We start from the raw sequence: 17,045 nt of genomic DNA, 5'->3' as shown, positions 1-17,045 counted from the left end.
ATAGCCTTTCCCAGAGAACAGAATATCCAACACCAAGTGTTCATCCCTGATAACATACAGATTGAGTGTGGTGTATTTTTACATTTGAGAATGCACACAAACATACAAAAATATTTAAAGGAAAAATAATTTAAAATAATAAATGTATGTTTAAATTGAAAAATGTGTAAATACCACATAAAAATGATTAGAAGGCTTTAGAACATTTTCTATTATTCCTACTCACATAAATAACACTTAATATGGGGATAGAGAAATGGCTCAGTACTTCCACTGTCTACTGTTCTTGTAGAAATACAAGTTCCATAACTAGAATCCACATGACTAGAATCCACACATGGTTCCCAACTGCCCATAACTCCAGGTCTAGAATGGATATGATGCAAGCAAAATACTCATATATATAAGACATAAATATCTAAATGGAAAATGTTATAATGCTTGAGCAATTCCAGTGTGATTCCTAATGCTCAATGCAAAAGTGCAGCAGATCCAGAATTTGTCCAATACCATTGGCCAGGTGAAAGTCACCAAAGTATCATAAACATGTGTTGTAGCCTCTTCAGACAGTGGTACTGGGGAAAAATATCTATCTCCATACAAACACATGAACATGGGTCCAAGTCTCTCATACTATACAAAGAATCACGCACCTTCATGTATAACCTGAAATAGTGAATCCTGCAGAGTAACACAAGGGGGTGACACTTGATATCAGAGCAGGAACTGACAAATAGTACTGTGTACAATTAAAACATCCAGGGAAATACTGCTAATTATAAAGCTTGAAGAGACAAACTATCCAGTAGATACATGTATTAGACTTCTACAGTACAATGGATAGAAACATAAAACCTATCAAAAATTGTAAAAGATGCAAACAATAAAATAATCAATAAATATGCAAATTAATTGAAGAGAACAAGTTCAAGAGCAGACAAAATGTTCAATATGTACATAATAAAAAGCTCTACATTTTAGGTCATGAGACAATGTACATTTGTTATACACAGGTTCCATATTTACATAGTCAGTGTCCACCCTAAGTAATAACAAATGCATTTGTTTCAGTAATTTAATGAAATGTAAATGGATAATAATCTCTAAGCCAAAGATGTAAACAGCATTTCAGAAAGAAAAGGAAAAAAAGATAACAACCAAAAACCCCACAAAATGAAAGCTAAGATTAAAAATATATTTTCTACCAAAAATTTATTTCATACTGACAGATACAAAATATTGAGAAAGAAGGAATCTTTTTTGCTTGTTTGTTTTTTAAAGGTTTATTTAATGTTATATGTAAGTACACTATAGCTGTCTTCAGACACACCAGAAGAGGGCGCCAGATCTCATTACAGATGGCTGTGAGCCACTATGTGGTTGCTGGGATTTGAACTCAGGACCTTCGGAAGAGCAATCAGTGCTCTTAACCACTGAGCCATCTCACCAGCCCAGAGGAATCTTTTTTAAATGCTATGAATATAGAGTTCAGTAAAGACATGATCATAATTATACCAGGGACAGAAAACTTACGACAAAAGTATTAAAATACAAAATAAGAGTACTAGCAAATGATATAATGGTCCATTAGATAGAAAGTTCTTTACCAAAACGAATGCAGGTCACAAAACCCAGAATGCAGACATCTATAACAGATTACAGAAAACATGTGAAAACAGGCACACTAACCATGTACTTCTCAAACATGAGAAGGCAGCCTAGAAGTAGATGCCAAGTAATTCCTATTCAAATCTCATTTGCATATTTTACAGAAAGTAATCCTGAAAGTACCAAGGAGCAGCACAGAGCTGGAAAGCGCTAAGAGGATACACCTAGAGGTGATGTCACAGTGTGTCACAATCACAGCAACGGAAACCACCTGGAATTGTCATGACAACAGACAATAGGAGATTGCAAAAGGAAGACCGAACAGACTGTGTTTACCTGTCTGCAAATATAGTTCCTGATTCTTATCAAAACTCTGATGGCATTATTTTCAGGAACAGAGAAATTGACAATAAAAAGTAGAGAAGGTATGAAGTAACAAAAGATCCAAAAATCATTAAACATTACATCTAAGAGATTTTAATTTTATAATTTTATAATATATAAAAATCACTGAAATGAAAATCATGCAATATTGGTATGTAGACCTGGTCAGTGATGTGCATGGAGTAAGGACAGCATCCCTCACATGCTCAGTCAAGTAAAAGTTTATTGCCACCTAGTAGCAATTCTTCTGAACAAAGTTTTCTCATTTCTACAATAGGATAATCCTGAGGAGATTTTCATCAGTGGAAGTCTCCAGAACTATTGATAGTGAAACAGAATGAGGCAAAACTGATTTCATGTCCCACTTCCACATTCACTTGAGCCCTTTGCCATCCCTTCATCAATCCTCCAACATATCTGAATCCTTACCTACTGTCTCCTCCCTCTCCAGCTTACAGGTCTCCACAGATGAGCAGGTGTGGGTGATCAGTGAGCCCTGTACATGAGAAAGTGATTCTTCCAAAAGCATCTGGATTTGTAACATACTACTATGATCAGTAGATGAAGAGAGGATTATACAATAATCCCCCAATTCTCATGCAGTTTCAGAATACTGAAAATATTTATAAAGCATTTTTAGTTAGTGTAAGTTGAAGCTCACTTCTAATCAGACCTCAGTGAAAACTGGTGGGCAGAAATGAAATGGAATGATTGGGATGAGAATATTATACACTTGTCAGGTCCTTATTTATCCAGGACTAAAATTGATGAAAGCCTTATACCCCCAAAGGGATTCATGCTTGCAGAATAACTCGCCAAGAACCCTGAGGAGGAGCAAGGGAGGCTGGAAACAAGGTATTCTCACCCACACAAACCAGAGTGTTATATTGTGCAGCATCCAGTCTCTGTACAGAACCTTCCCAGCATGGCCCTGTCATTTGCCCCTCCTTCTTGAAGAAGTCCACAGTCACACTAGTGGCTGTGAACTGACCATAAAATATGAAACAGCAGTTAAAATATTTGTCTTGGTTCACACCTTTAATCCTGGCACTCAAGAGACAGAGTTGGGTTAAACTCTGACTTTCAGTCCAGCCTGGTCTACATGGTGAGTTTAGTCCAGATGCAGCAACACAATGGGCTCAGGTCACAAACACAACAAACAAAAGAACCAAAAAATAACAGTTCGGTTGTATGCCCATGGACAGAGTCCTTTACTTGAAAGGAGACAAAAGACTATTATTGACATTTTTCTAATATAGACAAGTTAGAGTAATTATTCAAAATATGTTGTATAGTACTATAGTATACAATACCTTTTCTTTTCTCTTTTCTTTTTCTTTTTCTTCTCCTGTCTCCAACAGACAGGATTTCTCTGTGTAGCCCTGGCTGTCCTTAAAGTATGTCTGCATATCAGGATGACAAGGATCTTCCAGATCTACCTGCCTGTTTCCCAGGTTAGGGATTAAAGGCTTGCGCCGGCTTATAATGTCCTTTCTAACTGTGAACTGCAACAGACGTTCAGCTTTGTTGTCATGCGGGCCCTGTAACAACTGGAGCGGGGCTGTCTCTGATTCTGTTGCCGGCCCTTGGATTCCTTTCCCAAAAAGGCAGTCTTGTCTAGCCTTGATAGTAGATAAGCCTAATCCTATGCAACTAGATCTGCCAAGACTGAGCCATTGAACTCCTCCCCTTCTCTGAGGAGAAAAGGAGGAATTGGAGGAGAAGCATGAGGAATGGACAGGAAGGAGAGGAAGTTGTGGGGGAAGGGGTTGCAATAGAAGTGTAAAGTAAATAAATTAATAAGGAGAAATGAAAGTTTACTTATAAATGTTAATGTTTACAACCATACCGATGTAACTTGCAAAAAAAAAAATTCTTTTGGATTAAATTACATTTGCAACCACTCCTCTTATGACTAGTATCTAAAAGATCTCCGCGGATGCCAAGTCACTGTAAGTCCCCTGGTAAAACAACCGAGTTAGAGTGAATGAATGTTAAATTTCAAGAGCTTTTTCCTTTTAACCTGAACAAACAGAATTTGTTTTCAAATAGCAATACATAAATTCAAATATTCTACAACAGTACTATAATAGGAATATTTGGCATTCAGAAGATCAATTTAAAAAAACAGGATTAGTCCGATTTATGTGAGCTAAAAGTTATCAAGGGAAGCCAGATTCCTTAAAAGCAGAAGACAAACTGATCATACCCAGTTCCCTTCCCGCCCTTTTCCAGCCCCGCAGCTCCTCTGACCTGGGCGGTTCCAGGGCCGCCTAGCTCCGGTTCCCGCCGCTTCGCAGCTGATTGCTGACTCCGCCAGGATGCCCGGCACAGCTCCCGCGGCTGCCTGGAGGTTTAGCTTCCCACGAAGTCCTCTGTGTCGTCCGACTCCAGGTCTGTACCCTGCAACACCCCCCGGTGCAGGGCCGCGAGCTCTGGACGTGACAGATCCTTGACACTTCTGGCTTTGATTCTCAGTTCCACTTCTCCAGCCTGCCACACCCAGTTTCCAGCTTCCGTTACGTCACTGCCCTAACTCCTCCCCCTCGGAACACTATTTTTTCCATCCCCACCTAATGTCTAACAACTGTCCACCATGTTTCTGGGTGTGTATCACTGCCCCTCGAAGACTGGTCCCTCCCACTTTGTCTCAGGCTTCCTGCCACACAGCTCCCGCTGTCAGGCTGCTCTGGATCCGCTATGCACAGCCTCCCCATGACCACTGCCTGCCTAGACCAGAACTGGGCCTAATAGGATGCTGCACCCCGTATCTGATTCCCATCCTGGATTCTGAATCCTTCAGGTACAAAACAGCTGAAAACAAGCCTCTGGAACACATATTTCATACCAAACAATAACAGGCTAACTTGAGAAGCCAGAGGCCATCCCCAACACACAAACATGCGAAACCAAAACCAAATTCTGAAATTCTGAAATTTTGACTTTGGTACAGACATTCAAAGAACTTGGATTTTGAAAAAAAGAAAAAGAAAGTGTCTAAAGAAGTCAGTGGTCATCATTTTGCTAACAGCTTAGGGTTGAATTCATCCCACTCTGTGCTGCTTTCACCACTAGATGGGGCTCTTGTCATTTTACTAACTCAGAAAGGCATTTATTTGTCTTCTGTGACTCATTCACAAGGCTCTTTGTTCGTGACATGTTTCTGGTGGATGCAAACTCTTCACTAGCCCAGATGCAAAAAAAAATAAGTAAAGTACATAGTTCTAGTCCTGCAAAGGTCTGTTACTCAATACCATCTCCAGTTTGGGGAACTCTGAGGAAGAGGAGGAGGTTAGGAAATAAGGGAAAGAGGAGGGAGGGCTAAGACACACCATTTTCTAGACTCCATACAACTATTGTAATCAGTAACCAACAACAACTGTCCTTGCCTGCACTGGCCTCACACAAGACCACAATCAGTCTATGAAGTGGAACATCTCTCTTTATCTCTCATATGTTGGCTATGGATAGATTGTAGGAGAAGAATCACTGCCTTTAGTTGTCATCCTGTGCTGAGCACATCAGGCTCCAAACCCACAGTCGCACAAATGACTCTGGTTCATCTCAGTGGATCCCAGGCAAAATGAATAGATACGAGCACGGTAGAGTGACTGTTGGAATTGTGGACCAGGATAGTGAAGAAGTAGGAGATGAGAGTGGGCAGTATTTGAAGCAGGCACAGAAACACACAATGATGTGATGTGTGTGTGTCTGTGTTTGTGATATATCTAATAATAGAAAATTGGGGGAGATATTTATTCATTCATTCATTGTAGACATGGTTTCTTGCCACGGGCCGGCCAGTCTCAGCCTCCCTCAACCAGTCGGGGGAACAGGGTCCTAGTCAGGTAAACAAGGTGTTGGCGAAGAAATGACAAACAGAAACAGACACAAGGGAGTGCTGTAACTGAATGTAATTTTTACAGAGTAGAATCAGGCTTATATGTTATACAGAGAACAGGGCAAACTACAGAAGTCACATAGGCAGGAGATGGTCACATCAAGGTCAGTACAATCAATCAGCCAGGTGCAAGGCGGAGGAGTGAATGGACTGGGTTGTCCTGGCAGCCCCAAGATAAACTCTCAAGGTCTGTCTTGAGGCATTAAAACAATTCTGCCTGTGTGGGACTGCTCTGATAATTGTTGCCTAACTGCAATCTCTAACTTTGGAGACACTCTGTCTGATAAGACAGCTCCTTTGTAGAAATTCCAAGCTAACTACAGCTAGGAAATCAATTAGGATTATTGAAACACTGTGGAGGCCAGGAAATAATGTTCAATCTCAGTGTTACCTATAATGAAATATTTCTTACGGCACCTTTATGCCTGAATAAAGAAAGCATGCAGATCTCTCCACAGACTTAGCAGAGATCAATCTGGAACACGTCTAAGTTAGGAGATGCCAGCAACTGACTGAAATACCCAGGAGACAAACTCCCTTTGGAGTCATAATGCCTCTTGTCCATGATCAGGTTTTAACCCTGATACTGTAGACCTACTGGGATAGACGAGTGAGTGTAGCAGTTTCTCTGTATGAACCTGTGTTTAAAAACTGGTGCTAATGTGATCAGATCAATTTCTTAATTTTAACATCAGTGTGTGATTTCTTTTTGGTTGTACCAGTATGTGGTGGGATTTTTTTGTTTTTGTTCTTGTTTTTTGTCTTTTGAGACATGCTGGCCTAGAACTCACTGAGATTAGCCTTCCCTGCCTCTGGAATGCTAGGAATGATTAAAGGCATGCTCCACCAGGGCAGGTTCATTATCTCATTTAGTATCAGGTAATAGAGTCAAGAAGTCTTGATTTTTTTGTCTGTCAAGAAGTATTAAATGTTAAGTTGATTTGCTGTTAATTCTTTAAAGTTCTGATAGAATCCTGTCATTCTGGTTGTGGGGTTCTTTTAAAGATGGCATTTTATAATTGCTTCAGTCCCATTGTTCCTCTTAGTGTTGTTTATATTATTTATTTCATATTGTTTATATTTGGTATGTTATATGCACCTGGAAATGCATCCATTTCAATTGGAGTATCCTATCCTATTTAGTACAATAGAAGTCTTTAATGTCAGTAAACAGAAAATCCACTTGTCAACACATTTCTATCAAGTAAATTGAGCCTTTACCTTGGGTAAGTGTCAGAAGCACATGACCTGGGCAGTAGTGGTGCATGCCTTTAATTCAGGCACTCAGGAGGCAAAGGCAGGCAGGTCTCTGTGAGTTCCAGATCAGCCAAGGTACACAATGAAATTCTGTCTCTACAAACAACAAACAAACCAACAAACCAAACAAAGACATAAGAAAAAGGTATGTGTCGTTGGGCAAGACCTTTTTAGCCTTCAAACCAAGCACTCAGGAGGCAGAAAAAAGGGAACTCTGTGTTCAAGGCCAGCCTAGTCTAAATAGAGAATCTAGGACATCAGGTAGTATACAGAGAGACCCTGTCTCAAAGTAAAGCAGACTCCTCCCTGAGGAATAACTTGTATGAAACCAGAATCATCATGCAAGCCTCCAAAGGAGGACGTCCTACCCAGCTATGATGCCTATGAAGCACATAAACAGTCATCTTGGCAGGACAACTCTAAGGGTTCAGTAGTGGCAGGCTCACCGTGGTGGTAGCCAACAGCTCTCTAGTTGGACTTAAGATACTCTTAACAAAAGGAAATCATGACTGATATTGGAAACATAGCTACCTACTCGGTGCTGTTGAAATCAGGACTCTTCGAGGAGAATCAACAACCACCATTTTACTAAACCAGAATAATCCCTAATGAAAATCTAAGCATCTTTCCTTGTACCAACAAATAAATGTAGGCTCCTTCCCTCCTCAAGGAAACTACTCCTTCAACAGAGACCACTACAAAAAAAAAATCCACAACTCATCAAAATGTAGAGTTGTAGAGACCATGCCCAATGGATTCATCTATGAAACACTCAAGGGATATTTTTGAAGATGGGGTATTAATATTCAAGAGGCAGAAGATCACAGTTTGCAGTGAGACTGTTTCTCCTGGTAAAGCCAGAAGCTATATTCATAAAATCTCAAAAACATGACTGCCCAAACAAGAGCTGAATGAGCACAACTATGGACATGCCAAAATGGATGGGGAAAAGCCCACAAGGCCTCAATCCCTACAGAGTGTACTACAGACAACTGCACAATGCTGGGAGCAGAAGTCACCCTCAGGGAGAGCATATCAACTACTTATCCAAAACCAAATGGTCAGCATTGGAAACAGATACACAAGTAGCATAAGATAGACAGAGGAGGTTATATTTAAGAATATATATGTATATCAATTATACATGTTGAAGTCTATTTCTCTAAACTGGTTCCCTGGCATTACTTCTTACAAATAACTATAGCCATTTTGCTTAAGGCCATATTGCTAATACTAAAAAAGAGAGCAGCCCAACTATAAGACACAGAAAAAATAATTTGGCTCTGAGTGAGGTCAAGTTGGCCATACATCCTGCTATGGTCAGAGGTTTGTTATCATATTTTTGGAGAACTGCTCTCCTTGGAAAGTTCCACAGCTGCATGGAGCCTTCACTCAGGTTCCGGAAGGAAAAGGATGAACTTGAACTGTTATGCCTGTAGGAAAAAGACTGATCACCCTACGGACACCCTGTATCTCCTTATGCGCTCATTGTGGTTTTTTCCCTTTATATAAAGTGACCTTGGATAATGTACAGACATGCAGATTTCTGCTCCCCAGTCTGAAACTTTTGCCATGATTTGATCACTCTCATTGTGTTCAATAAACTGTACATGTCTGACTGAGACTGCTGTTTGTGTGGTTTGTGGGACAACTCCTGAACCCCGACAATACATACCTTATATATACATACATACATATCATGCATACAATCACAATTAATAAAACGAGAAGCCATGACCTTAAAAGAAAGCACAGAAGAATATACAGGAAGATTTGTCAGTAGGAAAGGGAATGGAAACCTTTTGTAATTACACTATTATCAAAAAAAATTACAGTACAAAAAAAGCAGAGGAAAAATAAAACAAATAAAGGAAAACTATTTCAACAAACCTAAAGAAAAACTAAAATAAACAAAACAGTTTGTAAACGTATTGGTGAAATGCATACAAGGACTTCCTTAAGCTTCTAGGCTGCCCTAGCCGCAGTGGCCATCATCAGGACTAGAAATGATAATTCCTGTTGGCATAAAACTGGGCAAAGGTGGTCAAATACTGCTGTGGGAGCGAAAACCAATGAATCAACTTTGAAAATCAGTTTCTATATTCTAAGAAAGAAAGAGAGAAAGAGAGAGAGAGAGCACAGGCAGAAAGAAGGGAGAAAGAAAGGAAGGAAAAGAGAAACCTTTACATGGTTTCTCAGAAGTATGAACTATGTGATGTATAGTACAATTATATTCTTTGTCAAAATTTTAACATTATTATATGTTGTCCTTATTATGATCTTTTTTTTTCCTAAAAAGGGTCTAGGTAGTTCTGGAAGGCCTGGAACTGGACTCACAGTGACCTTCTAGCCGCTGTCTTCTGAGTCCTGTGATTAAAGGCATGTACCATCTTGCCTGGCACTAGTATGAATGGTTGGATGTTGAATAAGCTAAGTGTTTTTATTAACAGCTTTTCCCAGGGATGGCAGAGAAGGCTCAGTAGTTAAGAGCATTGGTTGCTCTTCTAGAGAATAAGAGTTCAATTCCCAACATATAAACAGCTAAACACAACTGTCTATAATGCCAACTTCATTATCATATATAATGCTCTCTTCTGGCTTTTACCTGCACCAGGGATACATGTAGTACACAGAAATACTTACAGGCACTCATACATATTAAAAGAAATAAAAAGCTTTCCCCACAGTTACATTTGCAGAATTTTATTTTAATATAAACTCTGATGCATTTTGTAAGATTTCAATATTCATTAAAGGCTTTAACAATCTTGTTATGTTATCTTTATGTTTCGATCACTTATCTCCCTGTGATTTGCAAGCAGAGAATACCCAATAAATATTATGTCACATTATTTACAACGGTATGTTTTTCTCCTGTATGAATTTTCTGATGTCTTCTAAGATTCGAAATCCACATAAAGGATATGTCACAGTCTTTACATTTGTAAGGTTTCTCTCCAGTATGAGTTTTCTGATGGACTCTAAGATAGGAGTGCCGAGTAAAAGATTTGTTACATTCCTGACATTTGTAAGGTTTTTCTCCAGTATGAATTTTCTGATGTGTTTTAAGATTTGAAATCCACAGAAATGATATGTCACAGTCTTTGCATTTGTAAGGTTTCTCTCCTGTATGAATTTTCTGATGTCTTCTAAGACTTGAAATCCACATAAAGGATATGTCACAGTCTTTGCATTTGTAAGGTTTCTCTCCAGTATGAATTTTCTGATGGTCTCTTAGAGTCGAGCACTGAGTAAATGATTTCTCACATTCTCTACATTTGTAAGGTTTTTCTCCAGTATGAATTTTCTGATGTCTTCTAAGACTTGAAGTCCACATAAAGGATATGTCACAGTCTTTGCATTTGTAAAGTTTCTCTCCAGTATGAATTTTCTGATGGTCTCTAAGATATGAACACCTAGTAAAAGATTTGTTACATACCTTACATTTGTGAGGTTTCTCACCAGAATGAATTTTCTGATGTGTTCTTAGATTTGAAATCCACATAAAGGATATGTCACAGTCTTTGCATTTGTAAGGTTTCTCCCCAGTATGAATTTTCTGATGTATTCTAAGATTTGAGCCTGTAGTAAAAGACTTGCCACACTCCTTACATCTGTAAGGTCTCTCGCCAGTATGAACTCTCTGATGGACTCTAAGATTTGAGAACCAGGTAAAAGATCTGCTACATTCCTTACACCTATAACATCTCTCTCCAGCATGAATTTTCGGATGTATTCTAACACTAGAAATCTGAAGAAAGGATTTATCACAATCTTTGCACTTGGGAGGTTTCTCTCCAGTATGAATTTTCTGATGTTGCCTAAGATTTGGGTGATTAGTAAAAGATTTATCACATTTTGTACATCTATACCGTCTCTTTCCAGTATGAACTCTCTGATATGTTCTAAGATATGAGCACTTGGTAATAGATTTGTCACATTCCCTATATCTGTAAGGTTTCTCTCCAGTATGAATTTTCTGGCGAGTTTTAAGAGTTGAATTCACAGTAATAGATGTATCACATACCTCATATCTGTAAGGCTTTTCGCCAGTATGGATTCTGTAATGCATTTTGAGATCTGATAATTCAAAAACGGACTTACCACATTCTTTGCATTCATAATGTGTCTCAGGAGAATGAATTTTCTGATGCCATCTTAATGATGCACAGTGGGCAAAGGATCTGTCACACTCCTTACATTTGTAAGGCTTCTCTCCAGTATGCCTTCTCTGATGGCTTTTAAGTGCAGATACCTGCACAAATGACTTTTCACATTCCTTGCATTTGAATGGTTTCTTTGCAGCATGAAATGTTTGATCTGTTTTAAGACTTGACCACTGATTAAAGGATTTGTCACAAATATTGCACTTGTTGGGTTTCTCTCCAGTAAGAATTCTCTGATGTATACTGAGGCATGAGGTGGTACTGAAGTATTTCCTGCAGTGCCCACACTGATATGGTTTTTCTTCCACATCAACTGTCTGTTGCATGAGACTGTGTGTAGAGCTGAAATGGTCATCATATTCATCCTGCTTGTGTTCTTTCTTTGCAGGGTAGAGTCTTTGATCTTGCCTAATGTTGTAACACAAATTGAAAGATTTCTCACAGTCTCTAGATTGGCAAGGGTCTTCTCCAGTATGCATTCTTTTGTGTCTATCTGGGTGTGATGAGTCAACAGAGGCATCCTTGTCCTTACAGCATCTGTAGTTATTAGAGGTTTCTGTAGTGTTACCTCTTTTATAAAGCGTACAGTTGGAGGGTTCATGAAGCATTTCACCAAGCTCATTACACTGACAAGACTCCTTTTCAGTCCTCACAGGTTGAGAGACAGTATCACATATGTAGTAGTTCTCTGAAAAAAGAGTACAATTCAGATTAATAGGGCTTATTTCCAGATGACATTTGTGATAAATGACTGTGTCTATAAGTTCTCTTTCAAACTAAGTCGAACTATTTAGAACAGAGTTCCCAGTACTCAACACTTTTCATTCACTGTAACTGTATGGATCCTCACAAAACAAGCATGGCAGCCTTCCAGGTTACTGATTTCTAATAGATATCTCATCATTATTGAAACTAACTTGGCACAAGATGGAAGAAATAAGTGAGGGTAAGTAATTAGATTTGGAATGGAGCTCACTCGCTGATTATACTTAGTATACATGTCTCTATTTTTAATTTTTTTTTCTCAGAAATGGATGAATACTTCAATCCAATCCTAGGCTCACAGTGTTTGTACTTTCTAATGTATAGCAACAAAGATTATTGTTCAGGAATCACAATTCCTTTTAAGATTAAAAGTTACTGAAAAACATCAAAGGGTTTGTTTCTTTAAAAAAAAAAAAAGGCATTAGAGTCTTCAAAAGTAATGAATACAAAGCAAATATTTTGCCAGATATCCAATGCTCTAGATCATTTGAGGCAGGGTTTTCACCAGCAGTTATTGCTCATATCTTTTCTTCCATTGTCTGAGCGCCACACATGTTTCTTAGCTTTCCTTATATGGTTATGCTCAAGCCTAATCTGTACCAACTCCTAAGATTATTTTCCAGAAAGATATCTCTGTATCCTCCACTGGAATGAAAATGAAACGTCATATGATGACATACCAGCAAGCAAGGCAATTACAGAATACTACTGCTTCATGATGGCTACACAGTCAAGAAAAATTGCACACTGTACTAGTATTAAGTTCCCATACAGGTCTAATAAGTCACAACGACTTCTAAGAGTTACAGCAGGCAGGATGCATCTTGAGGACAGGAGACTGTAGTAAGTGCATGGATCAGGAATCCTTTCAAGGAGAACTGAATCCAGCAAAGGCAATTTCAGCTCTTGCTTTCGCTTTCACTTGAATCCTTAACTGTTGTCCTGCTCATTCACTTGCGCTCCCTGGTTTTGGCTACAATTATCCATCTTCCAGGGCAAACTTATTTGCTCCAGATAGATGAACCAGAACTACTCTGCATACAATAATCCAATTATTCTGTGAGGTAGCCCACAATGCATGCTAGAACTTTTAGCAACAACACAGCCATCTAAGACAGTACTGTGCAAAGTACTTGAGAAGAATACAAATTAGAGGAATCTACTAATGAATTCCCAATTATTACTTCCAGTCATAATCTCCATAATATTCTGGGAGAATTTTCAGTTTGCATATCTTGAGGTTTTCCTACAATTAAAACATTGTCAAGGGAGCTGGAGATATGGCTCAGCGGTTAAAAGCACTGGCTACTACTTCCAGAGGTCCTGAATTCGATTCCCAGCAACCACATGGTGGCTCACAACCATCTGTAATGGGATCTGATGCCCTCTTCTGGTGTGTCTGAAGAGAGCTACAGGCTGAAGATGAGCTGCAGTGTATTCATATACATAAAATAATAAATAAATCTTTTAAAAATGTCAATTGCAATGATTGTTATGGAGCTTTAAGATATTGGTAGAAATAGTATATGCTACTGAATATCTTAATGCATTCTGGAACCAAAATCAAGGGTGCATGGCACGTCTAATAATGGATAATGAAAAGAAAAAAAATAAATACCATCAAAATGTTCTTTTTTATCTTAACATGATTTTTTTTCCCAATTCTTGAGAATTTCATATCATGTACCTCAACTCCCCTCATTTGCCTGTCCTTCCATATCTGCTTTCCACCCTTGTAAGCAACTCCTCAAATGAAATAAAACATAAATTTAAAATAAAATAAAATAAATAATCTGGCCATGCCTTGGGGCAATGGCCTGCTCTTGTATATACTGTAGCCTTCTCTCACACCTGGTTCAGTTCTTGCTGAACCAGTGCTGTACAAGTACTGTACCAGTCCATGTACAAGTCCACTCTGCCATCACCTATTCAGCATAGTGGCATTGGGAGTTGTGGTGTGTCACAGTGTACACACCTTTGCACAAATAGATTTCCATGAAAATGTTTGTGGCAATGAGTCATTAGCCTGGTTCTAGGTCTCCTGCTTCTGCTACACCATCAATACTGGACCCTCACCAAGGCTCCTCTTGGATATCCTGTTGTTGCCATGAGTCATGGAAATTCTGCCAGTTTGGCCTCTTCACATGTGTCAGCAGTTCATAGTTGGGGTACATATCTTGGTGGGCTAACTCAAAGTCCTAGACCTGATCCTGGGTGGTAGCCGAGGTGGTCTGCTTGTCAGCCCTCTTGCACCCATACTGTCAGGGACAACTCTTCCATGCCCAAGTCAGAGCTTGTGCAACCATGTAGTGGCTGATGAGAGGCAGGGCCAGCTCAGGAATCCCCTCAGTCATCAACATGCCCTCAGGCAGCAGCTCAGACTACAGACATCCGCATGGCCTTTGGTGATAACATGGGCCACAGTTAACAACACAGACCCACGGTACCAATAGGGCCACTAACACAGACATGGCCCTCGGCAGTGGCAGTATGGCCCAGACATCGCCATGGCCTTACATGGCAGTGCAGGCCTCTCACATCAGGCTGTTCTTCACTATGCATGAATCTTCTGTTCCAGTTCTTCTTCCAAGAGCACAAACCACCATGCTTGCCTTTGTGTCCAGTCTCTCCATCACACACTTACTTGCTCATAGTAGTCACACCCTCTGGCTGTCTTCTGCTAATGTTGGCAGGTGAGCCTCTTGGAAAATTTCTTTTTCATTACCAAACTTTGCCTAGTCTTCTGTTTTTCTTCCATGACAGCTTAATAGAGTTTACAGCCTATAGGGTCAGTACTTACAAAGGACGAGTTAAGAATTGTACAACAAAAATGCTCTCACCCACAGAGACCAGGTTGCTGTAATTCTCCACCATCACATCAATGTACAAAACCTTCTGAGAAGAGTCCAGGCATTCCCATTCCTCTTGAGAGAAGTCCACAGCCACATCTCGGAATGTCAATAGACCCTGAAACAAAAAATTATAGTTCAACTATATGTTACAGGGTAGAGTGTTTTCCTGGATATAAGGAAACAGGATGTAGATGAAGGAAGACCATTATCATCAAAAAGTTTAAAAACCTAAAAAAATAATCAAAACGATATTTCCAAGATAGTCATATTCTGTAACAAATGATCAAACTGTGGGAAAACAGGATGACACATTAGTCTCACAGCATATCCTTGAAAAAGGCACATACTTAAGAACTGGACATGGTTATCTATGTTATGGGTGCCATATTCTGTAGATTTCTGTCTCTCCGCAGGTGAGATCAAGTGAAATATAAGGCTAGAGCCTGTGATTGGGCAATGAAAAAAGAAGACTGGGCTAAAAGTTTTAGAGAAAAGGAGGCAGGAGGTAGACAGAGGAAGGGCGCAGGAAGATGGAAGAAGACAACCGGATCCACATGTGGCCTGAAATAGCCACAGGTAGCTATGGCTATCATAGAAGAGCAATAAAGTAATATAGGGCACATTTGTCCAGGCTAGGTGGGCAGCTTGTATCAATATCAATTGAGTTCTGAGTTCTTTGAGTGGGCATTTTGGAGGTTGAGAATTTTCTGTTATAAATCTGACTGATAAATTACAAGCTTCGGGAGTCTTAATTATAAGGGGTCAGGGGTTTAGAGCCAGTGGCCACCAGGCCCAGGATGACCTGGAAAGATACAAGTGGTTTGGCAGCAGTGAACCGCAGGAAACCCAGCAGACTGCCATAGGGGAGACTAGCCCGCATTGCTGGCAAGTAGTTGGTGTTAGCATGGGTTGTTTTTAATAATTACATGCTACAATATTCATGTCCCACAAGACCACAATGTACATGTCTCAGAAGCACATTCATGATGAAGACATGTGTTCTTAAATGTTCTGCCTGAAGACCATGCTAAAATCCAGTCATTGAGTCAATCCTGTCTCTACTGGGTCTTATATAACTCTATTCTAACAGGCTCAGGTATGATTTTTTAAACTCTAGATGCAATGCTACACCATTAAATAGCAAAGGGGTAGGTATGGAAGGCAGAACTCATTGACTTTTAAGCAATGCATTTTGGTATTTTTCCATAGTAGCAAGGATTGTAGTAATGTTACATCTGACAAGTTTAATTGTAACATATAAAAATCAAGTAGTCTACCGAAATAATTTTTATAAGACTATTTGGGCCACTAACAAGCAGATAGAAAAATCTGCATAAGATACATTTAATATAATCTAAACTTTTTCTAAGCATATAGAAGAGCCAACATAGGCAAATAGCAATTTCAGTACACTGCAGCTGCAGGGTAGGCATGGAGAGCTGACATTCGAACAAAGTGTCTAGAGCAAGGACATCATGAGGGATAGTCTCTTTGCAACAAATGTAAGTTTATGTACATTTATCAGTCATTGCCCACAAGACATTTGTATTGATGCATTCCATATAATTCTACATAATGAGTTCAAGCTCAAGAATTCTGCACTTGCTATGCATGTGGGACACAAAGAAGAGTAAATGAAAGAGTAAAAATACTGACCTCTCTACTTTCGGAAGTAACCATTGAGCTTCCTAAACAAGTGTGTAATTTTCCTGAGATAAACAGATATGAGGTGCCAACAAACATGTAGACACATCTCCACCATCATGATATTAAATACCAAAGAGAAAGACAGGTAGAATATAATCTCGGTCTACAATCAACAACATCTGTTTCATGGCACAATTAAGCCACCATGAATGTAATAACCACTCATTATGAAAAAGTACATAAAGGTAATTGCTTTTCTTGTTCTAATTCTATCACAGATTTTCGGAGTTTGTGGTGAATCAGTTCATAAAGATAACTTTAAGAAATCATGAAAAGCAGAAAATAGATCACCAGGCACGCGAGGGGAACATGGCGGCGGCGGGCGTTGTGAGCGGGAAGATTATATATGAACAAGAAGGGGTATATATTCACTCAGCTTGCGGAAAGGCAAATGACCAAGACAGC

The 17,045-nt window shown here is 39.3% G+C and overlaps 2 protein-coding genes across 5 annotated transcripts in view; both read right to left on the bottom strand.

Annotated features, from left to right (window-relative positions):
• The window catches only part of LOC116078220 (zinc finger protein 54-like), a 26,465-nt gene extending 21,769 nt beyond the window's left edge, over positions 1 to 4,696 (bottom strand). Inside the window, exon 1 of the mRNA XM_031353266.1 lies at positions 4,246 to 4,696. The gene's annotated coding sequence lies outside the window, so the exon portion shown is untranslated. The remainder of the gene's footprint in view (positions 1 to 4,245) is intronic.
• Positions 4,697 to 9,837: 5,141 nt separating this feature from the next.
• The window catches only part of LOC116078218 (zinc finger protein 54-like), a 27,128-nt gene continuing 19,920 nt past the window's right edge, over positions 9,838 to 17,045 (bottom strand). For all 4 annotated transcript variants that reach the window (XM_031353263.1, XM_031353262.1, XM_031353265.1 and 1 more), the window contains 2 exons: positions 14,922 to 15,048; positions 9,838 to 12,004 (listed from right to left, as the gene is read on the bottom strand). In XM_031353263.1, the coding sequence (XP_031209123.1) occupies positions 9,990 to 12,004; positions 14,922 to 15,048 (2,142 nt within the window). In that variant the 3' untranslated portion in view covers positions 9,838 to 9,989. The remainder of the gene's footprint in view (positions 12,005 to 14,921; positions 15,049 to 17,045) is intronic.

Source organism: Mastomys coucha, unplaced genomic scaffold, assembly GCF_008632895.1.
Source record: "Mastomys coucha isolate ucsf_1 unplaced genomic scaffold, UCSF_Mcou_1 pScaffold5, whole genome shotgun sequence".
NCBI lineage: Eukaryota > Metazoa > Chordata > Mammalia > Rodentia > Muridae > Mastomys > Mastomys coucha.
This window is presented reverse-complemented; position numbering and strand designations above follow the sequence as displayed.